We start from the raw sequence: 25978 nt of genomic DNA, 5'->3' as shown, positions 1-25978 counted from the left end.
TACTTAATGAGATTTATTTATATATATTTTTAAAGTTTATGATTACACGTGCACCATCAAAAATAAATCAAACACCCCATAAAGTATCTAAATTTATTTAAAGGATTCATCAGTTTAGCCCTTTCCATTTTTGATCTTTAATATATAGTATCATAACAAAGAAATTGTGCCATGTTTTTTCATTTATCATTTTTATCTCCTTTACTTTTTCTTTGAAATATACTCATTATTTTTTCTACATTGAAACAAAAAATATATGGACTTCAAATTAGTAATAACATAAATTAGCCCCACAACACAAGTACCATTCAAGTCAGCAGTGCGATTAAAAAGTTAGACTTTAAGAACTTTACCTCTTGAACCCCTGTCAAGTGTCAACGTCTCTATACTCCCTGAGAGCACACAATGAAATTCTATTTATTAAAATTCTTCAGGAAAAAATATTCCAGTATCCAAATTTGAGTGAAACATGAGTGACTATTGCATTCAGAATTTTTTTTATAGTAAACATTTTTTTGCGATCAATGTTTTAAGAAAGCAATCCGGACCAATTTGATTAAAATTGTGACTATTGAACGGTCCCTATTTGAACTGTATTATTCAGTTTTAGATTTTAGGTATTAAACTTCATTTACTACTACTCATATTTAGAGCTGCTGTTATTCTGAAGTAGTACATTTTAGATTTACTACGTTGATAATGAAAAGATGTGTAATTTCATCAAAACTTCTCCTAATTTTTCATCAAAACTATTATTCAGTTTTACCAATTTTGATTAATTTAGCATAATTAATTTAAAGTCTAGGATTGTAACTAGTGGTAAAATTTATTGCACTTTATTTTGTCTTAAAGCTAGTTAGGTAACGTTGACAGAACCATATTTTGTTTTTGGTTCCAAGCAATAATTACTTTTTATTATAGTGAGTCTCTCTCCAACATCTGAATTTGCATATTTCTCTCCCACAATCTCTGTTCTCTCTCCTCTCACTGTTGTCTCACCATAATCCATCTACTGAATCTTCACTTTCTGTTTCTTGGTCTGTCAGTCATTGATAATCAGACTTCATCGTTTCAATTGGGTTTAGCTTCTTTTGCTTCCATTTCATTTTTATTGTTTTCTTTCTCTCTTTTCTTCCTCTGTGTCTGCAATTTCCCACATCCACTCTCTTAGTTTTTCTGTTCAATTTGAAATAGGCTTTTTCTTACACCTCAATTTGTATCTCTCTCTCTCTAGTGTCTCCTTGTGAATCTTCACTTTTCTTTCCGGAGAAAAAAAAAAGAAAAGAAAAAAATCTTCACTTTTCTTTGTCTTGCTTTTGGACTTGTTTGTCATTCAAAATCAAACTGTGTGTGTTTGTCTTGAAGTCTCTTCCTTTAGTTTCTTAGCTTTCACCATCTGCAACCCCTTCCCTCTGAATCATCTTGTCAATCTTCACTTTTTGGGATTCAAAATCAAAATCAAAATCAAAATCAGATTAGAGACCAACTTACTAGCTCATCCAGACAAATCCACAAGCCAGAGGTACGTTTTATGTTTTAAGAATTATAACACTTGTAGGTAAGGAGTTACTAAACCAATCTCAACTCTAAAATAGAAACATGGGACATAATTTCTTTCACAAATTTTGGCCTTTCAAAATAAAATAAATAAATAATAATAATAATTTTTGCAATTTTGAGTCAACAAACCCAACAAATATGATTAATTTTCTTTACAGCACAATGATACAAGTTTTGTAAGCATGTATATATATATGAAAGTTTGGGTGGTCCAAATTTTATAGTATCTAATAACAAAATATATATAAATTCTTTACTTCATTATAATAAAGCATATAATTTTAAAAAATATTTACTCTATAGTTTACACTCCATTTATGTCTTTGTTTTTTTTTTTTTCTTTCTTTTTAGAAAAAAAACAACTAACTCTAATTTTGTTTTTAAGATTTAGCCTTAAAAAACACTTACCAGTTACCACAATTAGAATGCATCAACCAATTGTGTGCGTGTAAAAAAAACGCTTTAAATCTAAGTGCCGGACATAACTCTAATCGGCAAAGTGTTATTTAATTATTTAATTCATTGCTTAATTTTGAATAAATTAAATATTTATTTAATATTATAATTTGAGTCTAGTAAATATGGTAAAAATTATTAAAAAATAAAATAAAATTTTAAATAAGAGAGACATTATTTATCACCAGATGTGAATCATACATGTATTTTTTTACTATTGGTTTGAACTCGCAAAACTTTATCCGGTGACTCAGAGCCGTCAATTATGATGGGACTTGCCACCAACTTTAACTTTCCAGTCTTCATTGGTGATTGCAGTGTCATGGTACCAGTTTTGTTTTCTTCCATATGTATAAGTGATACTGATACTAAAACCTTTTTTACTCCTCATTATTAAGAGCAACATTGGCCTACTTCTTCAATTGAATTATTAAAACTTTAATCAAGTCATTTCCTTTTCCATCGTTAGACATGAAAGTGTCATACTCATGGGACCATTATAATTATTAATTTTGTCTCCTTAATATTTTAATTATTATTTTTTTATTTCTTTAGAGAGTGATTAAGCGTATTTAAATACTGTATTATTATGTATGGCAGGTATATAATTAGAATTAGCATTAAAATTGATGAAATTAAATTTTTTTTTTTTTTTTTTTTTTTTAATTTCATGTCGCCAAACACAACATACATAAATTCATTTTTTTAAGGACTAAAATCATAAAAATCCCACTATTTTCAATTTTTGTTCATAATTTCCCAATCTGTTTCTAAAAATCCAACACTATTACACAGTTATCACATTGCTCTAATAATTCTCAATTCCCTTTTATCTTTATTTGAATTTTTGTTAGCCATGTTTTAGTCATTTAATAAAATTGCGTTATTAATTTATATAATAATTAATTTTATTTAAATTTAATTAAAAATTCTTTTGTAAAATACACGATTTTAGTACAATATTTTTTATTTTTTCTATGAATAGTTAATAAAATATATTATTTTCTCAATTTTTAAATTTTGTAAACATGTATATATATGAAAGTTTGAGTTTAAATTTTATACCTAATAACAAGAGTATATATAAATTCTTTACTATACAACAATAAAGTATTATTAATTTTATAAAATATTTACTTTAACTCTGTTTTTGTCATTACATTCGCATAGTATTTAGGTATCTATTAATGAGGGTGTAAATCATACCATTATTGATATAAATCAATAATAAATAAATATACCATCTATAATTTGATAATTAAAATAAAATGTATTAATTTATTATTAATCTACTAACATTAAGTATAATGGAAATCCATAGTAATGGGTACCTAAATAATATTTTTAAGATTCACCCTCAAAAAGCTATTACCACAATAACTATTTGTAATTGTAAATTATGCACAAGAATCGGAGATCCAAACCTTTGAATGCAAAAGTAAATCCAAAGTCATTTTATTTAGAAAAAGTCCACCCAAAATGCAAAAGCAGTAAAGCACTCACCACAATTATCTGCTTTTTTAATTGCTTTGTCCTTTTTTTTTTTTTTTTCGTATCCAATTATTATTCTTGACTTTTCCTTTTGAATCGATGCGCGTGTGCGCGTGAAATAGCGAGTTACACCTACTCGCAAGGGCGCACCGGACGCGTGAATAAATGGTTCTAAACACGAAGACTTCAAAACAAAGATTATTTACAGTACATCTCATCAATAGATGCCACTGAGGTTTATCATTTGGTTACAGTTTGACACTGAGGTTCTCTTTAAATTTGCAATGACCTTACCTTTGTACAAAAATTAATTTTTTGATTTATCAAAAAATTAATTTGAAGTGACTAAAGACTTGAAATCAAATTAAATGAAACAAATAATATATGAATTTTAAATTAGTAATGACATAAATTATGTTCCGATGTTTTGATAATTGTGGTGGATACGAGATTAGTTTAAAACAAATTTCCAAAGTAATATATGTATGTTCAATTGTATAAGGAATATAATTTCATGAGTTTAAGAGAATTATATATATTTATTTAATATGTGAACCAATAAAATGGAGACATTTTATTGATATCATGTTCTTACTTTTTTAAAAAAGATCAGGTATGTTTATGTGAGTACTAATTAAAAAATAATAATAATAATAAAATATATTGTTTTCAAAATCTTTAAATTTTATATCAAGTTTTGTAAGCATTGTATATACCAAATAAAGATAGTAATGGATTTGTCACCAACTTTATAAATTAAGGCTCCGTAAGTTTCACTGCAAAAAAATTTTCAAAAATTATTTTTATTTTTTATTTTTCGGTATTTGGAAGATTTCAAGGTTATAAAATTATTTTTCATGTAAAACATTTTATCCCCAAATGACTGAAAATGATTTACCAAAATTTTTTCGTAAATCATTTTACACAAGCTATTGCGTGTTGGTGAGGAACACTAAAGAAATAAAGAGTTAATTGTGCATAAAAGTTGATCTAAAAAATATTTTATCAACCGTTGCCAAACACCTAAAAATAATATATATATATATATATATATATATATATATATTAGATAAAAATATTTTATTTAAAAAATGTTTTACAAGGAAAACATTTTATGTTTAAACAAACAAAGCCTAAATGTTATTACTTAATGAGATTTATATTATAATTTTTTTAATGTTTATGATTACAGGTGCACCATCAAAAATAAATCCAACACCCAATAAAATATCTAAATTTATCGAAAGGATTCATCAGTTTAGCCCTTTCCATTTTTGATCTTTAATAATATAGTATCATAGCTAAGAAATTGGGTTTTTTTCATTTATCATTTTTATCTCCTTTACTTTTTCTTTGAAATATACTTATTATTTTTTCTACATTGAAACAAAAAATATATGGACTTCAAATTAGTAATAACATAAATCATGCTATGATGTTTTGATAATTGTGATGAATACGAAATTAAGGAAACCTAAATGAAAGAACTAGAGATAGATTTTATATGGATTCAAGGGTTCTAAAGAAATTTATTTATGTTTAGTTGTATAAGAATTCAAATTGCCATTATCGTAATAAAATATTGCTCCTAAATCTCTAATTTACAGTCACTTTGAACATCAAAATGCAAATTTTACTTCTTGTCAGAGCGAATCTCATTTACCTTGTTCCTGTGAACAAAAGTCAATGATGCAATGATAATGAGTCATGACATGAACATTAATGACGTCCTTTTGCCTTTTCCTTTCTTGGTCCCTTATAATAATTCAAGATTTCAGTGGCATGGTGTTGGTGTTTGTGGTCAAATGCTTCAAGTTTGAGTCTCATCTCATATATGTCAGTTGTTTTAACTTATAAAAAAATAAAAGAAATTATATAGTGTTGACGTACATGAGCTTATTCGTAAACTGAATATAATATTTTAAAAGTTATATTTGATCATTGAAATGAGACAATTTTTTAAGATGTGTAAAAATTTAAATAAATTATTTAATATATTTTAAAATTAGTTGAAATGGAGAATTCATAATGAGATAACTCTATGTTAGATTTGCTTCTCTAAAAATAATAATAATAATAATAAAATTGTCTTTTAATAAATAACAATGGTGTGGATTCTCTCTCTCTCTCTGAGCACTTTACAATTTATTTTGAGAATATGCAAAATATTTGTTCTAATGTGGATTCTCTTTCTCACAGAGCACTTTACAATTTATTTTGAGAATATGCAAAGAGTTTTGTTCTAATGTTCCAAATACTTAAAAAGATTATCCTAGGGTGATTCAAAAAAAATTTAAAAGTAATTATTCTCATATAGGACCCAAAGTTGCACAATGGACTTTTTTTTTCTTAGTAGAATGCGTATATCAACCCCACAATACACGTACCATTTAAGTCGGGGCTGCGATTCAAAAGCTAAACTTTAAGGATTTTACCTCTCGGAGCCAACGCTTCTATGCCCCTGAGAGCACACAATGAAATTCTATTTATTGAAATTCTTCAAGAAAAATATTCCAGTATCCAAATTGGAGTGAAACATTAGTGTCTATGGCATTCAGATTTTTTGTTTTTTTAGTAGAATGCGTGTATCAACCCCACAATACACGCATCATTCAAGTCAATGGTGCGATTATAAAACTAAACTTTAAAGACTTTATCTCTCGAATCCCTGCCAACGCTTCTAAGCCCGTGAGAGCACACAATGAAATTCTATTTATTGAAATTCTGTAAGAAAAATATTCCAGTATCTAAATTTGAGTGAAACATGAGTGTCTATGGCATTCAAAAATTTTTTTATGGCAAACTTTTTTTTTGTGATCAATGATTTAAGAAAGCAATCCGAACCAATTTGATTAAAATTGTGTCTATTGAATAGTCCCCATTGGGACTGTATTATTCAGTTTTAGATTTTAGGTATTAAACTTCATTTACTACTACTCATATTTAGAGCTACTGTTATTCTGAAGTAGTACATTTTAGATTTACTATGTTGATAATGAAAAGATGTGTAATTTCATCAAAACTTCTCCTAATTTTTCATCAAAACTATTATTCAGTTTTACCAATTTTGAGTTGGTATAATTAATTTAAAATTTAGGATACTAGTGGTAAAATTTCTTGCACTTTATTTTGTCTTAAAGCTAGTTAGGTAACTTTGACAGCACCATATTTTGTTTTTCATTCCAAGCAATAATTACTTTTCATTCTGGTGTCTCTCTCTAACATATGAATTTGCACCGTAATCCATCTACTGAATCTTCACTTTCTGTTCATCCATTTTCTTTCTCTTGGTCTGTCAGTCATTGATAATCGGACTTATTAATCGGTTCAACTGGGTTTGGAATATATATAGCATTATCTGGACAAAACTGGCATAAGCCAGAGGTATGTCTTCAAATCTCTTCTTTAGTTTCCTCAACAACTGTATTAGCTTCTATTGCTTCCATTTCATTTTTATTGTATTCTGTATTGCATCATCTGTCTTGTTTTCTTTCTTTCTTTTCTTCCTCTGTGTCTGCAATTTCACTCTCTTAGTTTTTCTGTTCAATTTGAAATACTCAATTTGTATCTCTATCTCTCGACTGTCTCCTTGTGAATCTTCACTTTCTTTCCGGAGAAAATAAATAAATAAATAAAATCTTCACTTTTCTTTGTCTTGCTTTTGGACTTGTTTGTCATTCAAAATCAAACTGTGTGTGTTTGTCTTGAAGTCTCTTCCTTTAGTTTCTTAGCTTTCACCATCTGCAACCCCTTCCCTCTGAATCATCTTGTCAATCTTCACTTTTTGGGATTCAAAATCAAAATCAAAAATCAAATTAGAGACCAACTTACTAGCTCATCCAGACAAATCCACAAGCCAGAGGTACGTTTTATGTTTTAAGAATTATAACACTTGTAGGTAAGGAGTTACTAAACCAATCTCAACTCTAAAATAGAAGCATGATGGGACACAATTTCTTTCACAAATTTTAGTCTTTCAAAATAAATAAATAATAATAATAATTTATGCAATTTTGAGTCAACAAACCCAACATATATGATTAATTTTCTTTACAGCACAATGATGACAAGTTTTTTTAAAAAAGAGTAATAGGCCGTGAGAGAACCGAAAGAAGAACCAATTGATGATTTCGGCTCTTGAATTCACTCAGGTGGAGCCCAATTTTTTTGGGGTAAAAAATTTATAAATCAAATAATTTTCTCATCTAGCAAAGACTAAAATTCTTTTAGTATTCTACGTAAATTTGCGTCACTCATCCTCTCTGGTTTGTGCACACTTTTATGCCCAAGGTTGTTTCTCTCTTGTGAATTTTTATTTTTTTTTCATGTTGCCTCTATATGGTCTCTCTTACATCTGATTTCGTCTCTGTCTCTCTCTGCGATTTCTCACTTTCGCTCTCCTAGCTTTTGTGTTGAATTTGAAGTTTTCTCTCTTACAACTGAATTTGTACATATGTCAGGTCTATTTATAGATGTGAGACACCTTAGTAGCTAGCTTCATCTAAGTAAATTCCTTGGAGTCTCTTGCTTTCTAATAGCAGTTGTAGTTGTCTGTATTTCTATTGCTTCCATTTCCTTGTCTTCTGAATTGCATCGTCTCTTACAGAGAGAGAAGAAAAAGAAAGACGTTGAAGGTTGCTGGAGAATTAAAAATGGGGGACAATATTGCTAGTAATGTTGTGGCAACGATGCTGGAGCCCATCAGAGACAGCTTGTACGCATTCATCAGACGCCAATTTGGTTATTTGGTTCACTGCAAGAAAAACGTTAAGGATCTCGAAGATGAAGTTAATAAACTCAGAGACGCCATGGCAAGTGTCCAAACAAGGGTTGATGCAGCCTTGAACAATACTGAAGTCATTGAGGATAATGTTTCGAGGTGGCTGGACAAAGTGCAGAGCTCATTGACGACGATGGAAGAAGACATGGACAGATTAGTGCAAGGCACACAAAATCTCAAGTGTCTTCATGTTTGCTCGCGCTATCGGTTGGGTAAAGAAGGAAAGAAGAAGCAGACTGTTGTTACTAAGCTTATAGAGGACGGCAAATTTGACACTGTTGCACACCGACCTCCTCTAACTGGTATTTGGCAAAGAAGTCACAGCACAAGATATGAGAGTTTTCAATCCAGGGAGTTGGTTTTTAAGGAGATTATGAAGGCACTAAAAGATGACGGGACTTACAAGATTGGAATATATGGAATGCCTGGCGTTGGAAAGACTAGGATGATGGAAGAAGTTGCCCAGCAAGCACAAAAAGAGAGTCTTTTTGATGAGGTTGCCAAGATAGTTGTCACCGAGAATCCAAATTTGAAAGATATTCAACTACAGCTTGCAGAAGGTTTGAATATGAAGTTAGATAAAGAGACTGAATATGCAAGGAAGGGGCTGCTGCGCAGCAGATTGAAAAATGGTAAGAAAATCTTTGTAATAGTAGATGATGTTTGGAATGATCAAATTAAGTTGGAGGACATAGGATTTCCAGCTACAAATGATCAAACCAAAGGTTGCAAAATTTTGCTGACCTCTCGGAGGCGAGATGTGTGTGAAGTAATGGGGGTTCCTGAAAATGAGAACTTCTTAATTAGAGACTTATCGAAAGATGAAGCATGGTCCCTATTCGAGAAGAAGGTGGGAAATTCTATCAGACCTCATGATATGCGTTTTGTAGCGGAAGCGGTGTGTGAAGAATGTGCAGGTTTGCCATTAGCAATACTTGCAATTGGAGGAGCACTAAAAAATAAGAGTAAGTCGGACTGGGAAGATGCACTCAGGCAATTGAAAATTTCTAGGGCAGAGAACATTCCGGGAGTGCCGGCAAAACTCTATTTACCCATAGAGTTGAGCTACAAATATCTGGAGCTTAAAGATACGAAATCAATTTTTTTGCTTTGTAGTTTGTTTGGAGAAGATGCTCAGATTTCCATAGATGACTTGGTAAGGTATGGAGTTGGATTGAGGCTTCTCCTAGGTGTGGATACAATGGAAGAAGCAAGGAATAGAGCTCATGCAATTGTCAATACCCTCAAGATATCTTCTTTGCTATTAGAAGGTAGAAATGAAAAGTTTGTGAAAATGCACGATGTCATTCGAGGTGTCGCCTTATGGATTGCATCAAAACAGGAAGATGCCATGTTTCTAGTGAAAGCTGGTGTCACTAAGTGGCCAGATGAGGATGAATATAAACAATGCAAAGCAATCTCATTAAGGTTCAATGATGATTGTGTGCTTCCAGATGATTCTGAATGGACAGAAGTATGCACCTTAATGTTGGAATCCCGCAATCTTTTGTTAGAAGTTCCAAGTAGCTTTTTTAAAGTGATGGAGAAGCTTAAAGTTTTACAATTGCGTACTATGCAGATTTCAGAACTACCGTCGTCACTTAAAAATCTTAGGATGTTGCGCCTATACGATTGCCAATTGGTGAATGTAGCGTTTCTCAAGGAATTAAAAAAACTTGAGATACTATGCATTGCAGATTCTGATCTCAAAGAACTGGCTCCAGAAATAGGACAATTGACTTGTTTGCGTTTGTTGGATCTGAGCGGCTGTGATGAGCTCAACGTCATTCCCTCTGGTGTCATATCAAGTCTAACCCAGCTTGAGGAATTGTACATTCCAGGTGAGTTTTACCAATGGGAGGTTGAAGACAATGCAAGTCTTAATGAACTAAACTCGTTGAAGCGCTTGTTTAGTTTACAAGTTTATGTGCCAGATGTTATGTTACTGCCTCCCCTCATTGAGCCCCTGTTTAAGTCGTTGAACAGATTTGAAGTATCCATTGGGAGCAAGCTTCATCTTTCCTCAGACTTCTGGAATCCTGGAAAAAATCTCTCATCAGCAACAAGGATATTGAAAGTTGTGGGTCACCCTTTGAAGAAGGAGCTTAACATTTTGATGGAGAAAGCTGAAGTACTTTTTTTTTCTTCGAAAGTGTTTACAATATTGTGCTTCATTTGTTTGAAAAATATCATACAACAAGACCACTAAAAATATCATCCAGAGTCATTAACTTCCAGGATTAACTATAATATTAATTAAGCCCTTTTTTTTTTTTTTTTTTTTTTTTTTGGGCAACAATTAAGCTCTCTTCAACCACAAGCTATTGGCCTCTTTCCTCTATCATATATTTTTTTTCTTTTTTCTTTTTTCTTTTTTTATTTAAAAAATAATGTAACACCCTAAAATATGATACGTGACTCGCATAATTCATTCATAATAACACATGCTTAAATTAGTAGTAATAAACATGTAAACTATCTAAATATAAATTACTAAATTTCACTTACCTAACATAAGCTCCGGGTTCCCCTCAAAACGGGTGGCTACTTTAATACCACTAACTAACATGAGTCCCAAGCTCTACTCCAATTAAATGTTGTGAATTGTATAATCTCGAACTACCGAATACACACATGTGGTTGGATTGTATGTCTGATCACCCAAATGATTCCTGACCACATCCAAATACTAAGGGCACATTTAGTCCAATAACGATATCAATAATAGCGCACTCATAATAGGCCGGTCCTGGACCATTCCTAACTATACCACTAATCTCAACAAATCATTAATCATACTGATTTAATAATTGACTCAAACATTTAGCAATTCTAACTCATCGTTAAATGTGCACTTCGTATACTTAAAATATTTTAATAATTAATAAATACTAGCATACCAGTACATACTTATGGTCCAAATTTGAAATCTCCAAGTCCATGATCTAGACAAAATCAGTTCCAAAACCCAAGTACAAAAGACTTCAAACTGTATCGTATATTATGGGCTTCAAAAGATTATCTATATCCATGCCAATGTTAAATCCTAACAGCACATGTATAACTACATCAAATCTTTCAATTCATTGCTTCTATTCATAATTAATGTCTATCAACTAAACACTGCTTCCATGACTCCTCCACTCAAATTTCTCAGTCCTAGACTTATTCATATAATATAACCGTAATTACATATGAACATAGAAGCAATTGCACCCACAACCTAGTTATAATAACTTAATCTCACACCTGCATTGGTACATTTATATAGTAAACAATTCCAACACAACCTATATGCATATACCCACATCAAGAATCCACAGTTCACTCAACTAAGGTTTGCACCCTTCATTAAATAATTACTTCCAAAATCCACCAATTTACATTCAAATTCTAGTGCCTTCAAATATACTTAGCAGACCAAATATACGTAGCAGACCATATAATCACTAAATAAAATTCTTAAAATAACCTATATATAGAATCATTTATAGGTCAGCTAACTAATTTCTCATTCTCATTAATTACTATATAAAAGATTAGATTAGTATCTAAACCCCCACCAGTCAATCAGTCACTTTTCAGCAATTCACACTACTTAGTGCAAATGTAGATGTAATATCATTAAACTAAATTTACCAAGCATGACCAAATGAAATATATAAAATACTACCGATTCACTAGATTCCATAATTCAATCCCATAACAGTAAAATGTCAAATTGAATCATACTTTGTGCAGATATAGATGTAATATCATATACATGCTGATTACACACACCCATTACTACCTCCTTACACCCTAGACAACAAGTTTAAGATGTACAAGAAATATACATGGACACAAATATAGGTATAAAAGTACATAAATTCATTCGTGCTTTAATGCAACACATGATCAAGTACGCTTAATCAAATTCCTAACACAAGGCAATTAATTCTATGATTAATAATAGATTATAGTATATACATGAGATCAAAGCAAGAATGTAATTGCAATCAGCTTAAGCTTCTTTGCTTTTCCGCGATAAACATATAAAATCCTCGAGATCGCAACGTAGGTAAAAAACTAGATACAACGGAGTCTACATATATATATATATATTCAGTGATGGAGTTAAATAAGAACTTTTTTTAAATTCCAAAATAAACTAAATAAATAACTCTGCTATTTCCTTTTAAATACAATCACTCATCTAAATTTAAAATAAAGATAATGCCTAAATAATAATATGCGTCCATAAATATATATATATATACTACCTCTGTCCCATGTTAGTACTCTACTATATCATTTTTTGATGTTCCAAATTAGTTTTCTACTTTGAAAAGTCAAAACAAATAAACTTATCTTTTCATTATTGTCCTTTCATTTTCAAAAAATTTAAAACTTGGTAACTATATATATTTAAACTAAAATGGACAAATTGATAATTTTAAAAGGGGACAATGCATTAATTGCATGTCCCTTTAAAAACTCCAATATCTAAACATAGACATCTAATATGGGAGTAATATTTATTTATGGAGTATTACTAACAAAGTCTCTAATGCGGTAAAGTAATTGCATTTAAGCAACAATAATATTATGGGCACACTTCACTTCTTTAATAATTAATATATAAGATTAACAGACTAAACAATGAAAATGAAACAACTTATTTCTCCTTCCTCCTCTCACAGGAAAGGTCGCACATTTAATTAAATTTCCAATGGGACAGTAATAAGTGGGTGGGAGTGGTTTGTATGATGAAAATGAAACAGCTTATTTCTCCTTCCTCCTTTAGCAGGAAAGGTCGCACATTTAATTAAATTTCCAATGGGATAGTAATAAGTGGGTGGGAGTGGTTTGTATGTTATTAACTTATTACCTATTAACAAATTATATCATCTCATCAATATCTACTACCCACTTTGTTTTCTTCTTAAAAAAATATATATCTATTTTGGAATTAGTGTCAAATTAGGAAGTTTCTGGGACTAAAAAACGACATTCTTGAATAAAAATTGATTTCCTGTTCTTGGTTTTGAGCTGGGAAATATTATTACCATTTTGCATGTCTAATTTGATAATTTGTAGATATGATTGGAATAGTAGTTAATTTTAATATTTTAATATACTCTTTTTGTACAATTTTAGTTAAATTTAGAATCCTATTTTTTTCTTAAAACATTATAATTCTGCTTTATTATTATTATTATAATTATTATTATGTTGAAATAATTTAGAATAAATTATTTTTATGCTTTGCTAACTACAAATTTTTTTAGTAAATCAAAAGCAAATTCTATTACACTTACCAAGGGCTGGTTTCTTTCCCAAAAAAAAAAAAAAAAAAAAATACAAACTAGTACACTTATATAAACTATAATATTTCTTATTTAGGAAAATAAAATTCAAAGTTCAATATTTTTAATTTACCATTTTTTTTTCCCTGACAAGATGCAAAGAGAATAAGAAAGTATGGCAAAACAAGAAAATAAGAATCAATGGCAGAAATGAGCCATGTGGGCCAAGTGTCCCACTCAAGGTCACTAGACCTATTCCTCAAAGCCCATTTACTAAGGGGATGGGCTGGTTTGTTTGAGGATCAAGGAGCCCACGAGAGAGTGAAATTTGGAAACGCCGCCAACAAGAGCTTTATGTCTTCATGGCACACATATTCAATTAGGAGACCCTTGTCTAGAAAATATATATATATGCACCACTCTCACTCTCAGACAGACATGAAGCATTCATGTGTCATGCTAAATATAATTAGAGATATTCTAGTCATTTTTATATTCTTAGAAGTTTTATTTTAATTAGAAATATAATTCAACCAAAAATAAAATAAAGAAAAATACAATATTATAGTTAATAATATAAAATTTCCTTAATAATAATATTATATAAGATAATAAGGGTATATAATTATATATTTTATTAGTACCCTAAATTGAATTAAAATGAAAATTAATATATATATATATATATATATACACATATTATTTTTTTGCATTACAAAGAAGTTTTTTGCTGAAGCTTCTCCAACAAACTTGTTGATTCTATTGTAACCTTAATTGTATATTAGCACATTATATTAACATGTTACTCTACTAAATACAAACATGTCAATATATATGTCATGCAGGCACACCACACCCCATTTCAAACAAGTATTTATATATATATATATATATATATATATATATATATATATATATATTAAATTAGTGATCTCCCATAAGCTTTTATATTCTTTTCGATCTTTGTATATGTTTTTACACCTATGAGATTAGAACCATCTTAACATGCATTTATTAGCAAAAGTTTTACACTTTCACACTTTCTTTTACTTTTATCTTTATACAAAAAAATAAATAAATATTTGGACTTCAAACTGAAAGCCAAATGGGCCAAACCCCATCTCTAATTCAAGCTTTAAAAGTACAGCTTCATGAAACAACACTTATTCAAATTTCTATATTTAATTGCAATATTAATTGAATGGGTAGTTTGCTTTGCAAGCCCACTCCAACAGAAATGGTGGGACCATTGGGCCTACCTTAATGCCATCCCATTATTTTGGTTGGAATGTTTAGCCCAAGAATTATTTTTTAAAATAATTTACATTTAGGTTTCGTTTGTTTCGACGTAAAATATTTTCTTAAGAAAATATTTCTCTTTTTTAGGTAAAATATATATATATATTTTTTTATTTTTAATTTTTTGATATTTGGTAAATGTCTATACCGAAGTTAAGAACAAGTCTATCAGACGAAACATATAAAATAACTTGTCGAAATTGATACGTAAGTTATTTTTGTTAAATTTTAATATTTTTTTTTTCTTAAATATTTTACAACAACCAAACACCATAAAATAAAAATATAATTTTACATCCAAATAAACAGAGCCCAAGTCTTTTAGGTTAAAATTTAGCTCCTCTTCTCTTACTTTTCTTTTTTCCTTAGGGTACTATTTTTCTCTCCACTTTTTATTTTCCCCAGAGTACTATTATTATATGTTTTATTTTATAAAAATTTATGCAATTAAAAATATATTAGTGTTTTATTTTCACTCCAGAATATAAAGTGATGATATCCAGAAAATATCTAATTTTCTAAATAAAAGATCGAGTTTAGAGAACTTAGTGGCTGTCATGATAATATCCAGTTGCATCTTGTAATTAACAAAATGGTACAACAAAATTTTTTTTTTTTCGAAAGACAAGGTAAAGTAGGTGTGTATAATAAGAACTGGGATATAAATTTTTGAAAAAAAAAGGTTATTTAAGGATATAAATTTTTGAGGCCAATATTAAATTTGTGGTTGGGGTTTAACAAAATACGTGGAGTTTAATTAAAAAACGGAATGAATGATGAGAGAGAAAAGAGATTAAAAAGAGATTATTATAGGATATAAATATTTAGAGCCTAATATAAAATTTATGTATTTGATTAGGGTTTGATAATATTAAGAAATAACTGAAGCATAACTTATAAAAGGAAATTTGAAAATTTTCGGGCCTTCATATGCCTTTGACAATTGCCTAATTTGATTGAGGCTCCAGTCGGCCCTATCCGACTCTCTAATTTTGTCATGCACCGCATTTCATGCAACTGGGCACACACACATAGTATGTTTCAAACTTTCATGCAAACAAGTGTTTATATATATATATATATATATATATATATAATTAGAGATCTTCAATTAGTTTTTTTATTCTTTTTAATCTTTGTATAAGTTTTTACATCTATCCGATTAGGACCATCTTAATATGTATTTGTTAGCAAAAGTTTTACACCTTTCTACATATCTTCAATCTAATAAGAAAGATTTAAATTTCAAACTCTGAAAACCGAACGAGCTCAGACCCATCTCTATTCCAACTTTAAAAGTACAGCTCGATATCACAGTTCTTATTCAAATTTCTAAAGAAATCAATTTTGTTTTTTGGCAAAAAAATTTTTTTCGGAAATATAAAGAAATCATTTTTTTTGAAAACCTACAAAATTACAATTACTATGAAAATTTTATTTATATTTGGATAAGTGTAATTATTCCGCAAAAAATATATGATGTTCTCCAAACAATCAACCAAAAATCTTGGAGAATGATGTTGACTAACACCCGTGTATCCAAGTGCCATATTTCACTAATTAAACAGTAAATGCGGAGTATCAGTGTAGGACCATCTTACATCCTAATGAGCCACAATTAGTTGACAAATTGAAAGGATGCTTTTTATTGCAAATTGAATACTTAATTGTGGCTTATAAATGCATAAACTTAACAAAAATAAATAAATTTGAATAAGCTTCAAAAACAGTACATTGATTGAATATATTGGGAAAGACATCTCATGCTTTAATACAAAAGTTATAATTTAGTAAAACCTTCTAGGCTCTTAAAATTGAGGTGAGGGTTCAAGTCCCAATGGAGCAAGTTCAAGTAATGCAATAACCTTAAAACCTGCTTTCATTTCTTTCCCATATATTATTTCTGGCTGTATACATGCAGGTGCTAAAATTTTAATTTCGTTTTTCTCTAATTGGAGAGTCATTTTGTTAGTGCAACATTGAAACTTGCTCTGATTTCTCTACTGTGATATAATGGTTATATAACTGTATTTCTTAATAGATGGAATTAAGGCTAAGTAAACAACGTGAATGGTCACACTCTAGTCTCATTGTCATACTATAAATTTCAAAATCTGAGATCCTAGGTTTTGGATTTATGGTTTAATTAGAATTAAAATAATTCTAGTTCTTAAAGACTTGTTATTTCACATATCAAACAAACAATTAATCTAAAAATCTTCAAATTCAATAAAATTAGCACGTCATATATTAAAATAGCATATATAAGAAATTTAAAAAATCTAATTAAAAAAATCAGAAAATAGTCAAAGCAGAATCAAAGTATTACTTGGGTTTTTTTAATTCCAAAGACAAGTAGGCTCCTAAATGAGAAAGCAGCCCAAGAATAGCTGGATTGTGCTTCATTTGTTTGAAAAATAATAATAAAACCATTTAGTTTCTTAAAATACATTTTTTTTTTCCGAAAATAGTTAACTTTTGATTTGTAATTGTGTATCAAATAACAACACCACTAGTTTTTACTGGAAAACAAATTAGGAAAAAAAGAAAAAATAACTATAGTTGACTCTTCATGCAGCGCTCATAATTTTCGTTTTAAAATAGTAGGTTGCAAAATTTACTAATAATCGGCTGCCACTAGTCAATTGAATAGTCAATTGAATATATAGTAATGAATTTACTCATACTTTTGCAGGTTGCATTCCCTGTCTTGGAGCAACTACATATTGAAGGATTGAAAAGCCTTACAGCTATATGGGAAGGCCAATCCCAATCACTTATAGTGAAGGAAGCACAAGTTTCCTTTCAAAGCCTAAGGTTCATGAGTGTATGGAGTTGTGAGAAATTGATGAATGTGATTGTCTCCGATATGCTCCCAAGCTTACAGAAGCTAGAAAAACTTAAAGTCTATTTTTGTGATTCAGTGGAAGAGATAGTTGCAGTTGAAAGGGGACAATTAGGAGAAGAAGATGTAGTGCATGATGAGATCATTGTCTTCTCTCAATTGAAGTATTTGCAACTTGAAAAGTTGCCAAATCTCAAAAGTTTCACTCATGGATCCAAAGAGGATGAAGAAACAGTGGATCAAATCATTCCCAGAGTGGAAGCCATCTTCAACCACAAGGTATGTACATAAATTCACTGTGACAGTAATTAAAATCTAATTATAATTTTTGCCTTAAAAAGAATTTTCTCATTACTTTCTAAATAAAATCTGATTCATTGTGATAGTAATTAAAATCTAACTATAGAAATAATTAAAATCTAACTTGATTTATGCTACCACAATTACTTTTTTTCTTTTATTTTTTAACTGACACATACATGAATTTTTTTTATGATTTTTGTTGATTGTGACTGTTAGTTTTGCATCATTCGTGTGCAATTTCTTGTTCTCATTGCCGCTACTGCCCCTTTTGAGCCCCATAAAATTAGTGAAAAGTTGTCATAATTAATTTTAACCAATCATGTAAACAATTAACTAAAAAAATTTGCCCAAAGAAAAAAGTCATGTAAATTTGCACCACTGTACCAATTTTAGGGTTTATTTCGAATTAAAATAATTCTAATTGTTAAAGGCTTGTTATTTCATTGACTACGTATTTAATAATTTTTAATTCAAAATGTAAACCTCCCGTTAAAAATTAAATTAAAACCCAATCAACTATGTCATTATCTGTCCATATGTTGTGAAATATGAAGATTTTAATTCTCCATGAATTTGAGTGAAACCAGTAATTTTAGAAAGCGAAGTCAGCTTACTAAAAAAAATGAAAAACTCTGCTCTTAAAATTTGTGCAGGCTCAGTTATCCAAAAAAAGTATTTGCCAAAAATTAAGCACTCAGTATCTTAAAATGAGATACGATTTCCATTAAATTTTAGAATATAGAAAATGTTTCTTGGTCTAAAACTATAATGAAAATTTTCAGTAAATTCGTTTACAATAAACTTGTGTTGTAGAAGAAAATTTGGGCAGCATGCTAGTTAATATATTTTTAGTTTTTAAGCTACTACCAAACTTTGTACCGTTACATCTAACTTTCATGCAACCACACACAGCATGTTTCAAACTTTCATGCAATAGGTTATATATATTACTCCGTAAATTAGAGACCTTCCATTAGTTTCTATATTCTTTTTAATCTTTGTATTTGATTTTACATCTATTAGGACCATCGTAACATGCATTTATTAGCAAAACTTTTACACTTTTCTACTTTCTTTATTCAAACAATAAAGATTTGGACTTCAAACTCTGAAAGCTAAATGGGCCCAAACCCCATCTCTAATTGGGCTTTAAAAGTACATCTCCATATCACAACTCTTATTCAAATTTCTATATTTAATTGCAATTATTAATTGAATGGCTAATTGTGCTTTACAAGCCCACCATTCCGACTTAAATGGTTAGCCCAATCGTCCCACTTGAATGCCATCCCATTGTTTTGGTTGGAATAGTTGGCCCAAGAAGCATTTTTTTAATTAATTTACATTATGCCTTCATTTGTTTGGATGTAAAATATTTTTTATTTTACGCGTCCTGTCGATGGACTCAACCTAGACTTCTGCTGAATAATTAAAAACAAAAAAAATATTTTACCTAAAAAAGAAAATATTTTCAAATATTTTACGTCAAAACAAACACGGCCTAATATAAAATAAATTGTCATATTAAAAAAAAAAAAATGTTTTTTGTCATAATTAGAAAAATCAGTAAATTTTCACTAGTGAAAAAAGAGATGAAGAAGCACGTTTGAGCATCCTACTATGTCCTTTTCAGCTCTCTTAAGTCTTTTAAGTTAAAATTTGGTTCTTCTCTTACGTTTCTTTTTCCTACCCAAGTTAGGGTACTATTTTTCTCTCCGCTTCTTATTTTCTGTATAGTACTAATTTTTTTTTCCCCCCCTAAATTATTTTAAAACAAACTTATGCAATAAATAATCTATTAGTTATTTATTTTAACTCCAAATTTAGAGTTGATGGCTTGTGTTTTCGGTTAAGATTTTTCTTTCTCCAAATTTGGATTTGGATGGGAAGTGCTATGCAACTTAATCTATATAAATAATGAAATTTGCAGGTTGCATTGAGGATCTAATAATTCATAACTTGAAAAGTCTTACAGCAATATGGAAACAATGTGAATGTATAGAATTTCTTAATATATAGAATTTAGGCTGGTGGACTGAGGAAACAGTGTGAATGTAACAATCCAGGGTCTAGTCTCTTTGTCAGGCCTGAATTTTAAAATCTGAGACCCAACATTTTGTGTTTAAGGTTTATTTCAAATTAAAATAATTCTAGTTCTTAAAAGCTTGTTATTTCATTCAGATCTTGGTGTTCTCTCAATTAAGGACTATGAGACTTGAAGGCTTACCCAAGCTCAGTAGTTTCTGTTGCTCCAGAAGAGGAGGAGAAGAATTGGTAGTGGAGGAGAGTAATATTGACCAACGAAAAGCATTCTTCAACCACAAAGTACATACGTCCTGTGTCCTTAATTAATCCTAATTAATCATTAGGGGTGCACTCAACAACTGAAATTATTTATGGATTTCAATTAGATTTCCACCAAACCTTGGTGGGTTTGTGTTATTTCACTCACATGTCCTTGAATTTAGTCTCAGATAAATTTCAGTTTTTTTTTTTCTTCCTATCATTTAAATCTTCAAACTAACTCAACTACTCTTAGGAGATCAATGCAAATTTTTTAAACCGAGTATGTGTGAATAATTACATTTAAAAATCTCAAAAAAGATTAGTGTAATTTAACTTTGAAATTATAATCAACTTCAAACTAAAAATACGCCGTGATGCATAATTTCATTTTTTTGGTGGTCTGGTCTCATTTTTAGTTTGAACCATTATTTTCAAGGGAAGCTCTGCCCTCTTTCCCTTCTTTTTTTTCCTCCTAATGACTAAGATATACTAGTTGAGTTATTGGTATTATCACCTGCAAACTGATATTTTGCAGGTTAAATTTCCTTGCTTGGAAGAATTATTTATGAAGAGATTAGACAGCTTGGAAGAGATATGGCACAGCACAATTTCAAACGACTGTGTTTCCAAACTGAGAAAGTTAGAATTGGAATGGTGTCGCAAGCTATTAAATGTTGCTTCAACAGAATTGCATACAAGTTTCCAGAACCTAGAAGAAGTCAAAGTGCTACAATGTGAGTCCCTGCAAGAGGTATTTAAAGTTGAAGGGTCAAAGGGGGCAGAAGGAACAGTTGTGTTCCCTCAATTAAGGACCATGAGACTTGAAGACTTACCCAAGCTCAGTAGTTTCTGCTGCTCCACAAGAGGAGGAGAAGAATTGGTAGTGGAGGAGAGTAATATTCCCCAACAACAAGCACTCTTCAACAACAAGGTACATACACCCCCGTGTCCTTAATTAATCTTAATTAACCATTAGTGGGTACACGAAACCTTGTGTTTTGGCTTTGTGTTATTTCACTCACATGTCCTTAAATATAGTCTCTGATAAATTTTAGTATTCTTTTTTCTTCCTGTCATTTAGATCTTCTTACTAAGTCAACTACTCTTAGGAGGTCAATGTAAAATTTTTAAACTGAGAGTATGTGTGAATAATTAAATTTAAAAATCTCAAAAAAATTAATATAATTTAACTTTGAAATTATAATCAACTACAAACTAAAAATATGCAGTGATGCATAATTTTATTTATTTGGTGGTCTGGTCTCATTGGGATGACAACTATGAAGCTACCATAAAATTGAATAAATCTTTGTGAGTACTACCAGTAGTGTTGAGACTTGCATCAATGAAGACAATATGACAAATCGTCAGGCGGAACAAAATACTACTATATTCACTTATTTATTGGACTATTTTAATTATTTGATGACTTGGTTATAAATTAGGAAATATGGATTCCAGGAGTATTCTCCTAATCTCATCCAAGTATTATAATTCAAAAGAAAACCACACATTAAGCAACCGAAAAAGGAGGGGGAAAAAATAACACCATTTGTGAACTCCTATGAATATATCAAGTGATTGTGCTGTAATCTGTTTGTTGATTTATTTAATCTGCTTATACATCATTATCTAAATAAAATAAGAACTAAAATCATTAATTATTACAAGCATTAATTGTGAAGCTCATATATGAAATCAGTAGATACCAAGTAATTATTGGAAGAAAACTTAAACCATTATTTTAAAGGGAAGCTGTGCCCTCTTTCCCTCCTTTTTGTTCCTCCTAGTGACTAAGATATATTAGTTGAGTTATTGGTATTATCACTTGCAAACTGATATTTTGCAAGTTAAATTTCCTTGCTTGGAGGAATTGTTTATGAAGAAATTAGACAACTTGGAAGAGATACGAGTGCCAAATTTCACTAATTGAACACAAAGTGTGATATTATAAATGTGTGACAGGCTTCTATAGCCTAATGAACCACAATGAGTTGACATATTCACAAATTGAAAGGATGCTTGTTATTGCAGATTGAATACTTATAACAAAATATACTAATATCTGGCCCAACTGTTGGATTCTTTATTACAAAATGTAACATAAATAATGAAATTTGCTGGTCGTATTGAGGATCTGATAATTCATAATTTGAAAAGTCCTACTACAGCAATATGGAAACAATGTGAATGTATAGAATTTCTTAATATATAAAAACGTGCTATTTCATTGATTTGATATTTAATAATTTTTAATTCAAAATGTAAACCTTCCTTAATTTTATATGAAAACCCAGTCAACTATATACTCACAATGAAACATTGTGGGTGAAACATATTCCCAATCAATTTATGCATTAGGATGTCTTAAAACTTGTAACAAACAAGATTATTATATGTGCATAAGTTGTGAAAATTTTATTTCTCTTTGAATTTGAGTGAAACCAGTCATTGTAGAAAGAAAATTCAGTGCGCTAAAAAAAAATTCAGCTCACTACGATTTAAATAAGATTTTGGCATAAAGATGAACCTCTTGATTGGCTTTTCAAATTTGTGCAATTATCCAAAAAAAAACATTTTCCAAAAGTAAAGCACTTATTATCATAAAATAAGATTTCCTTTCTGTTAAATTATAGAATATAGAAATGTTTCTTGGTTTCAAACCATACTAAAATTTTTCAGTAACTTCGTTTTCAATAAACGAGTCTTAGTAGAAGAAAATGAGCTACCAATGTGCGTGTTCTAATTGAAATTTCCTTTATGTTCCTCTTAATGACTAAGATATACTTGTTGAGTTATTGGTATCATCACGTGGAAACTGATTTTTGCAGGTTAAATTTTCTTTATTGGAGGAATTGTTTATGAAGAATTTAGACAACTTGAAAAACTTGATGACATTAACAATCTCATGCTTTAACACCAAAGCAATAATCTAGTGGTATTTCTTTGCCATCCAAAGTGAAGTTTTTACACCCTTTACATCCAAGTTTACAAATCTCAACAGTATCAATCTATTCAATCAAACAATTTTCAGTACAACCCATATAACAAATTACTGAACTCACCTGTCAAATTTAGTTCATTGCACTTGTGAATTCAGACAATTTCTTTATCCCAAGAATTGATCACAAATTTTCAATCATAAATTTCCAATCACAATAGTAAGTCCTTAAGAATATATTGAGCTAACACAATTGAAATGTATTCGGTAACACTTAATCATAATTCTGAATTGTCATATGCATGTATCATAACTCCATTATTTATGCATTTGCCAAAAATATCAGTCACATATCAAACAAACAATCAAACTTAATAAAAATTGCACGTGTCATATATTAAAATACCATAAGTGAGGTATATTCATGAATATATATATATTAAGCTTTCAATTTACCCTAGGGCATCACGACTCAAATATATTATGTATATTAGGAACTATATGAATCACATTACAAACCCACCTATATATCAAGGAATTTAATACAAAATAAATTTACATTTGAACAATTTAAAAGGACAATTATTCATAATAAACAGAGTAAATGAAAATCCTATAATAAAGATTGAAGAATAGTGAAATTCCCCATCTCATTTTGCTTTTCTCTTCTCTGGGCTCTTTAAAACGATAGGAGCAGAAACTTGTGATATAGATATAATCTTGAAGTTTTGTAACTACAAAATATATGTTGAATTTTGTAGGTTGCATTCCTTGCCTTGGAGAAATTGAGTATTACAAATTTGGAAAGCCTTGAAGCCATATGGAATGACCAATCACAATCACTTCTATTGTATGACGCAGAAGATAACTTCCAATTCCTGAAGTGCATAGAGGTCAATGGATGTAACAAAATGGTGAATGTGATTCCAGCCAATGTTCTCCCAAGGTTACAGAACCTAACACAACTCCACATTTCTAAAAGTCACAATTTGATAAATGTATTCTCATCATCCATGGCAAAATATCTTGTGCACCTCCAAGAATTAAAAGTGACCGATTGTGAGAAGATGGAAGAGATTGTTGCAGTTGAAAGGGGACTATTAAGCGAAGACGGAGAAGAAGATCTAGGGCATGATGAGATCATTGTCTTCCATCAATTAAAACACTTGACCCTTCAACAATTGCCAAACCTCAACAGTTTCTGCAGCATTTGTGGATCCGAGAAAGAAGAAGAAATTGCGGAGCAGAATTTTGGCAGAATGGAAACCCTCTTTAATTACAAGGTACATGTGTTCTATCTCCTAAATAACAACATAATAGCTATTAAGCAGGGACTATTGTTTATCCAAATTGGGATTCTCAGTTCTCACAACCCTTTTATATGATGAATTGACGTAATTGTCTTTTTCACTGCTCTATTTGCTAACTAGTTCAACAAACGTTGCAAGGAATGAAGATTCACCTACATATTATGTACATTGTTAGAATCCGATCCTTCACTACACATCCGAAGATCAAACTGATGTCATTTCAGTATCTACTAGGCACTTCGTTTTTGCCTTTAAAAGAATTTTCTCTTTAGTTTTCAATTACTTTCTAAATAAAATCTGATTCACTATGCTTGGGTTGGAGCATGCTATCCAATCAGAAAACAATATTAGCTTTTGCATACCTAAATTAACAATTTTTAGATCACAATATGATTTGAATTGTAAATTTATTCTCTTGATGAACATTTTTGTACAACGCTAATTCAATTCAGTTTTTTTTTTAGTTAATGACATTTTTAATCCTAACTCTATAAATAAATGATTATTTTTCTCAAATGCAATATCTATCCTTTGAAATATGGAATAATATATATATTTTAATCTTAACCCCTCTCTAATTTTTTTTTTTTTCTCTTTCAATGAACCCAATTATAACTTAAGTGACAAGTATCTGTATTATATAATGGACAATATTTAGGTTATCACCAGTGATGATGTACCATCTCATATTTGGACAAATAATTATAATTATAATTACAACCATCTTTGATTTTGTAATGAAAGAAGACGTGTTCATTTGTTATTAATCTATATCAGTTGTGAAGACGGTGTACATCTTACCAATGAGTACTTAAATATTATTCTTATATAATTACAATCTAAATCTTCAAGTACACATTCTCCTCTTTTTTTTTTTTAAACCAAGGCAAGAAGATTTCGCTACATATATAGAATTCAAACTCACTGTAATAGTATTAAATATTAATAATTTTTTTTTTGGCACCAAAATATTAATAATATATTTGGTGCAAGCTAGTAACTAAAATAGTATTAAATATTAATAATATTTTTTTTTGGCACCAAATATTAATAATATATTTGGTGCAAGCTAGTAACTAAAATTTAACTATAGAAATAATTATAAATAATTAAAAATAGAATGGATATCATACTACCGCAATTTTTTTTTTTTTTTCACTGACACATGCATGAATTTGGGGATTATTTTTGTTGATTGTGTTAGTTTTGCATCAATGCCGCCAGTGTCCCTTTTGAGCTCCATAAATTAGTGAAAAGTTTTCACAAGCCAATCAGTTTGGACTTCTTAATTAATTTCAACCATTTATATGGAACCATTTAATTAAAAAAAAAAAAAGTCTTGTAAATTTGCACCACGTACCAATGAGTATTCTGCTCAAATGCACCATGATCCCCTTCTGGACACACAATAGAGCTGGC

At 29.9% G+C, this 25978-nt stretch overlaps 2 protein-coding genes across 3 annotated transcripts in view; both read left to right on the top strand.

Annotated features, from left to right (window-relative positions):
- The window catches only part of LOC132305113 (uncharacterized), a 94158-nt gene that overhangs the window by 65717 nt on the left and 2463 nt on the right, over positions 1-25978 (top strand). The window contains exons 3-6 of the mRNA XM_059802793.1: positions 17570-17998; positions 20204-20347; positions 20844-21239; positions 24011-24532. Of these exons, the coding sequence (XP_059658776.1) occupies positions 17570-17998; positions 20204-20347; positions 20844-21239; positions 24011-24532 (1491 nt within the window). The remainder of the gene's footprint in view (positions 1-17569; positions 17999-20203; positions 20348-20843; positions 21240-24010; positions 24533-25978) is intronic.
- Positions 879-13634, top strand: LOC132303518 (probable disease resistance protein At4g27220). Of its 2 annotated transcripts, XM_059800803.1 has the most exons (3): positions 879-1522; positions 6807-6891; positions 8114-13634. In XM_059800803.1, exon 3 carries the CDS (start codon positions 8160-8162, stop codon positions 10494-10496), a length of 2337 nt encoding a protein of 778 aa, XP_059656786.1. In that variant the 5' UTR covers positions 879-1522; positions 6807-6891; positions 8114-8159; the 3' UTR covers positions 10497-13634. The 2 variants fall into 2 exon arrangements, with proteins under 2 accessions (XP_059656786.1, XP_059656787.1); XM_059800804.1 differs by lacking the exons at positions 879-1522; positions 6807-6891 and adding an exon at positions 6898-7369.

The sequence above is a fragment of the Cornus florida genome, unplaced genomic scaffold (genome assembly GCF_030987335.1).
Source record: "Cornus florida cultivar Cherokee Brave unplaced genomic scaffold, ASM3098733v1 CherokeeBrave_3.0.0_Hap2_Chr04, whole genome shotgun sequence".
NCBI classification, from domain to species: Eukaryota; Viridiplantae; Streptophyta; class Magnoliopsida; order Cornales; family Cornaceae; genus Cornus; species Cornus florida.
The sequence above is the reverse complement of the archived record's forward strand: the minus strand, read 5'-3'. Positions and strand labels throughout refer to the sequence as shown.

Bases quoted from the DNA above. Each gene is read 5' to 3' on its own strand.
- LOC132303518 (XM_059800803.1), top strand. From the start codon at position 8,160: ATGGGGGACAATATTGCTAGTAATGTTGTGGCAACGATGCTGGAGCCC.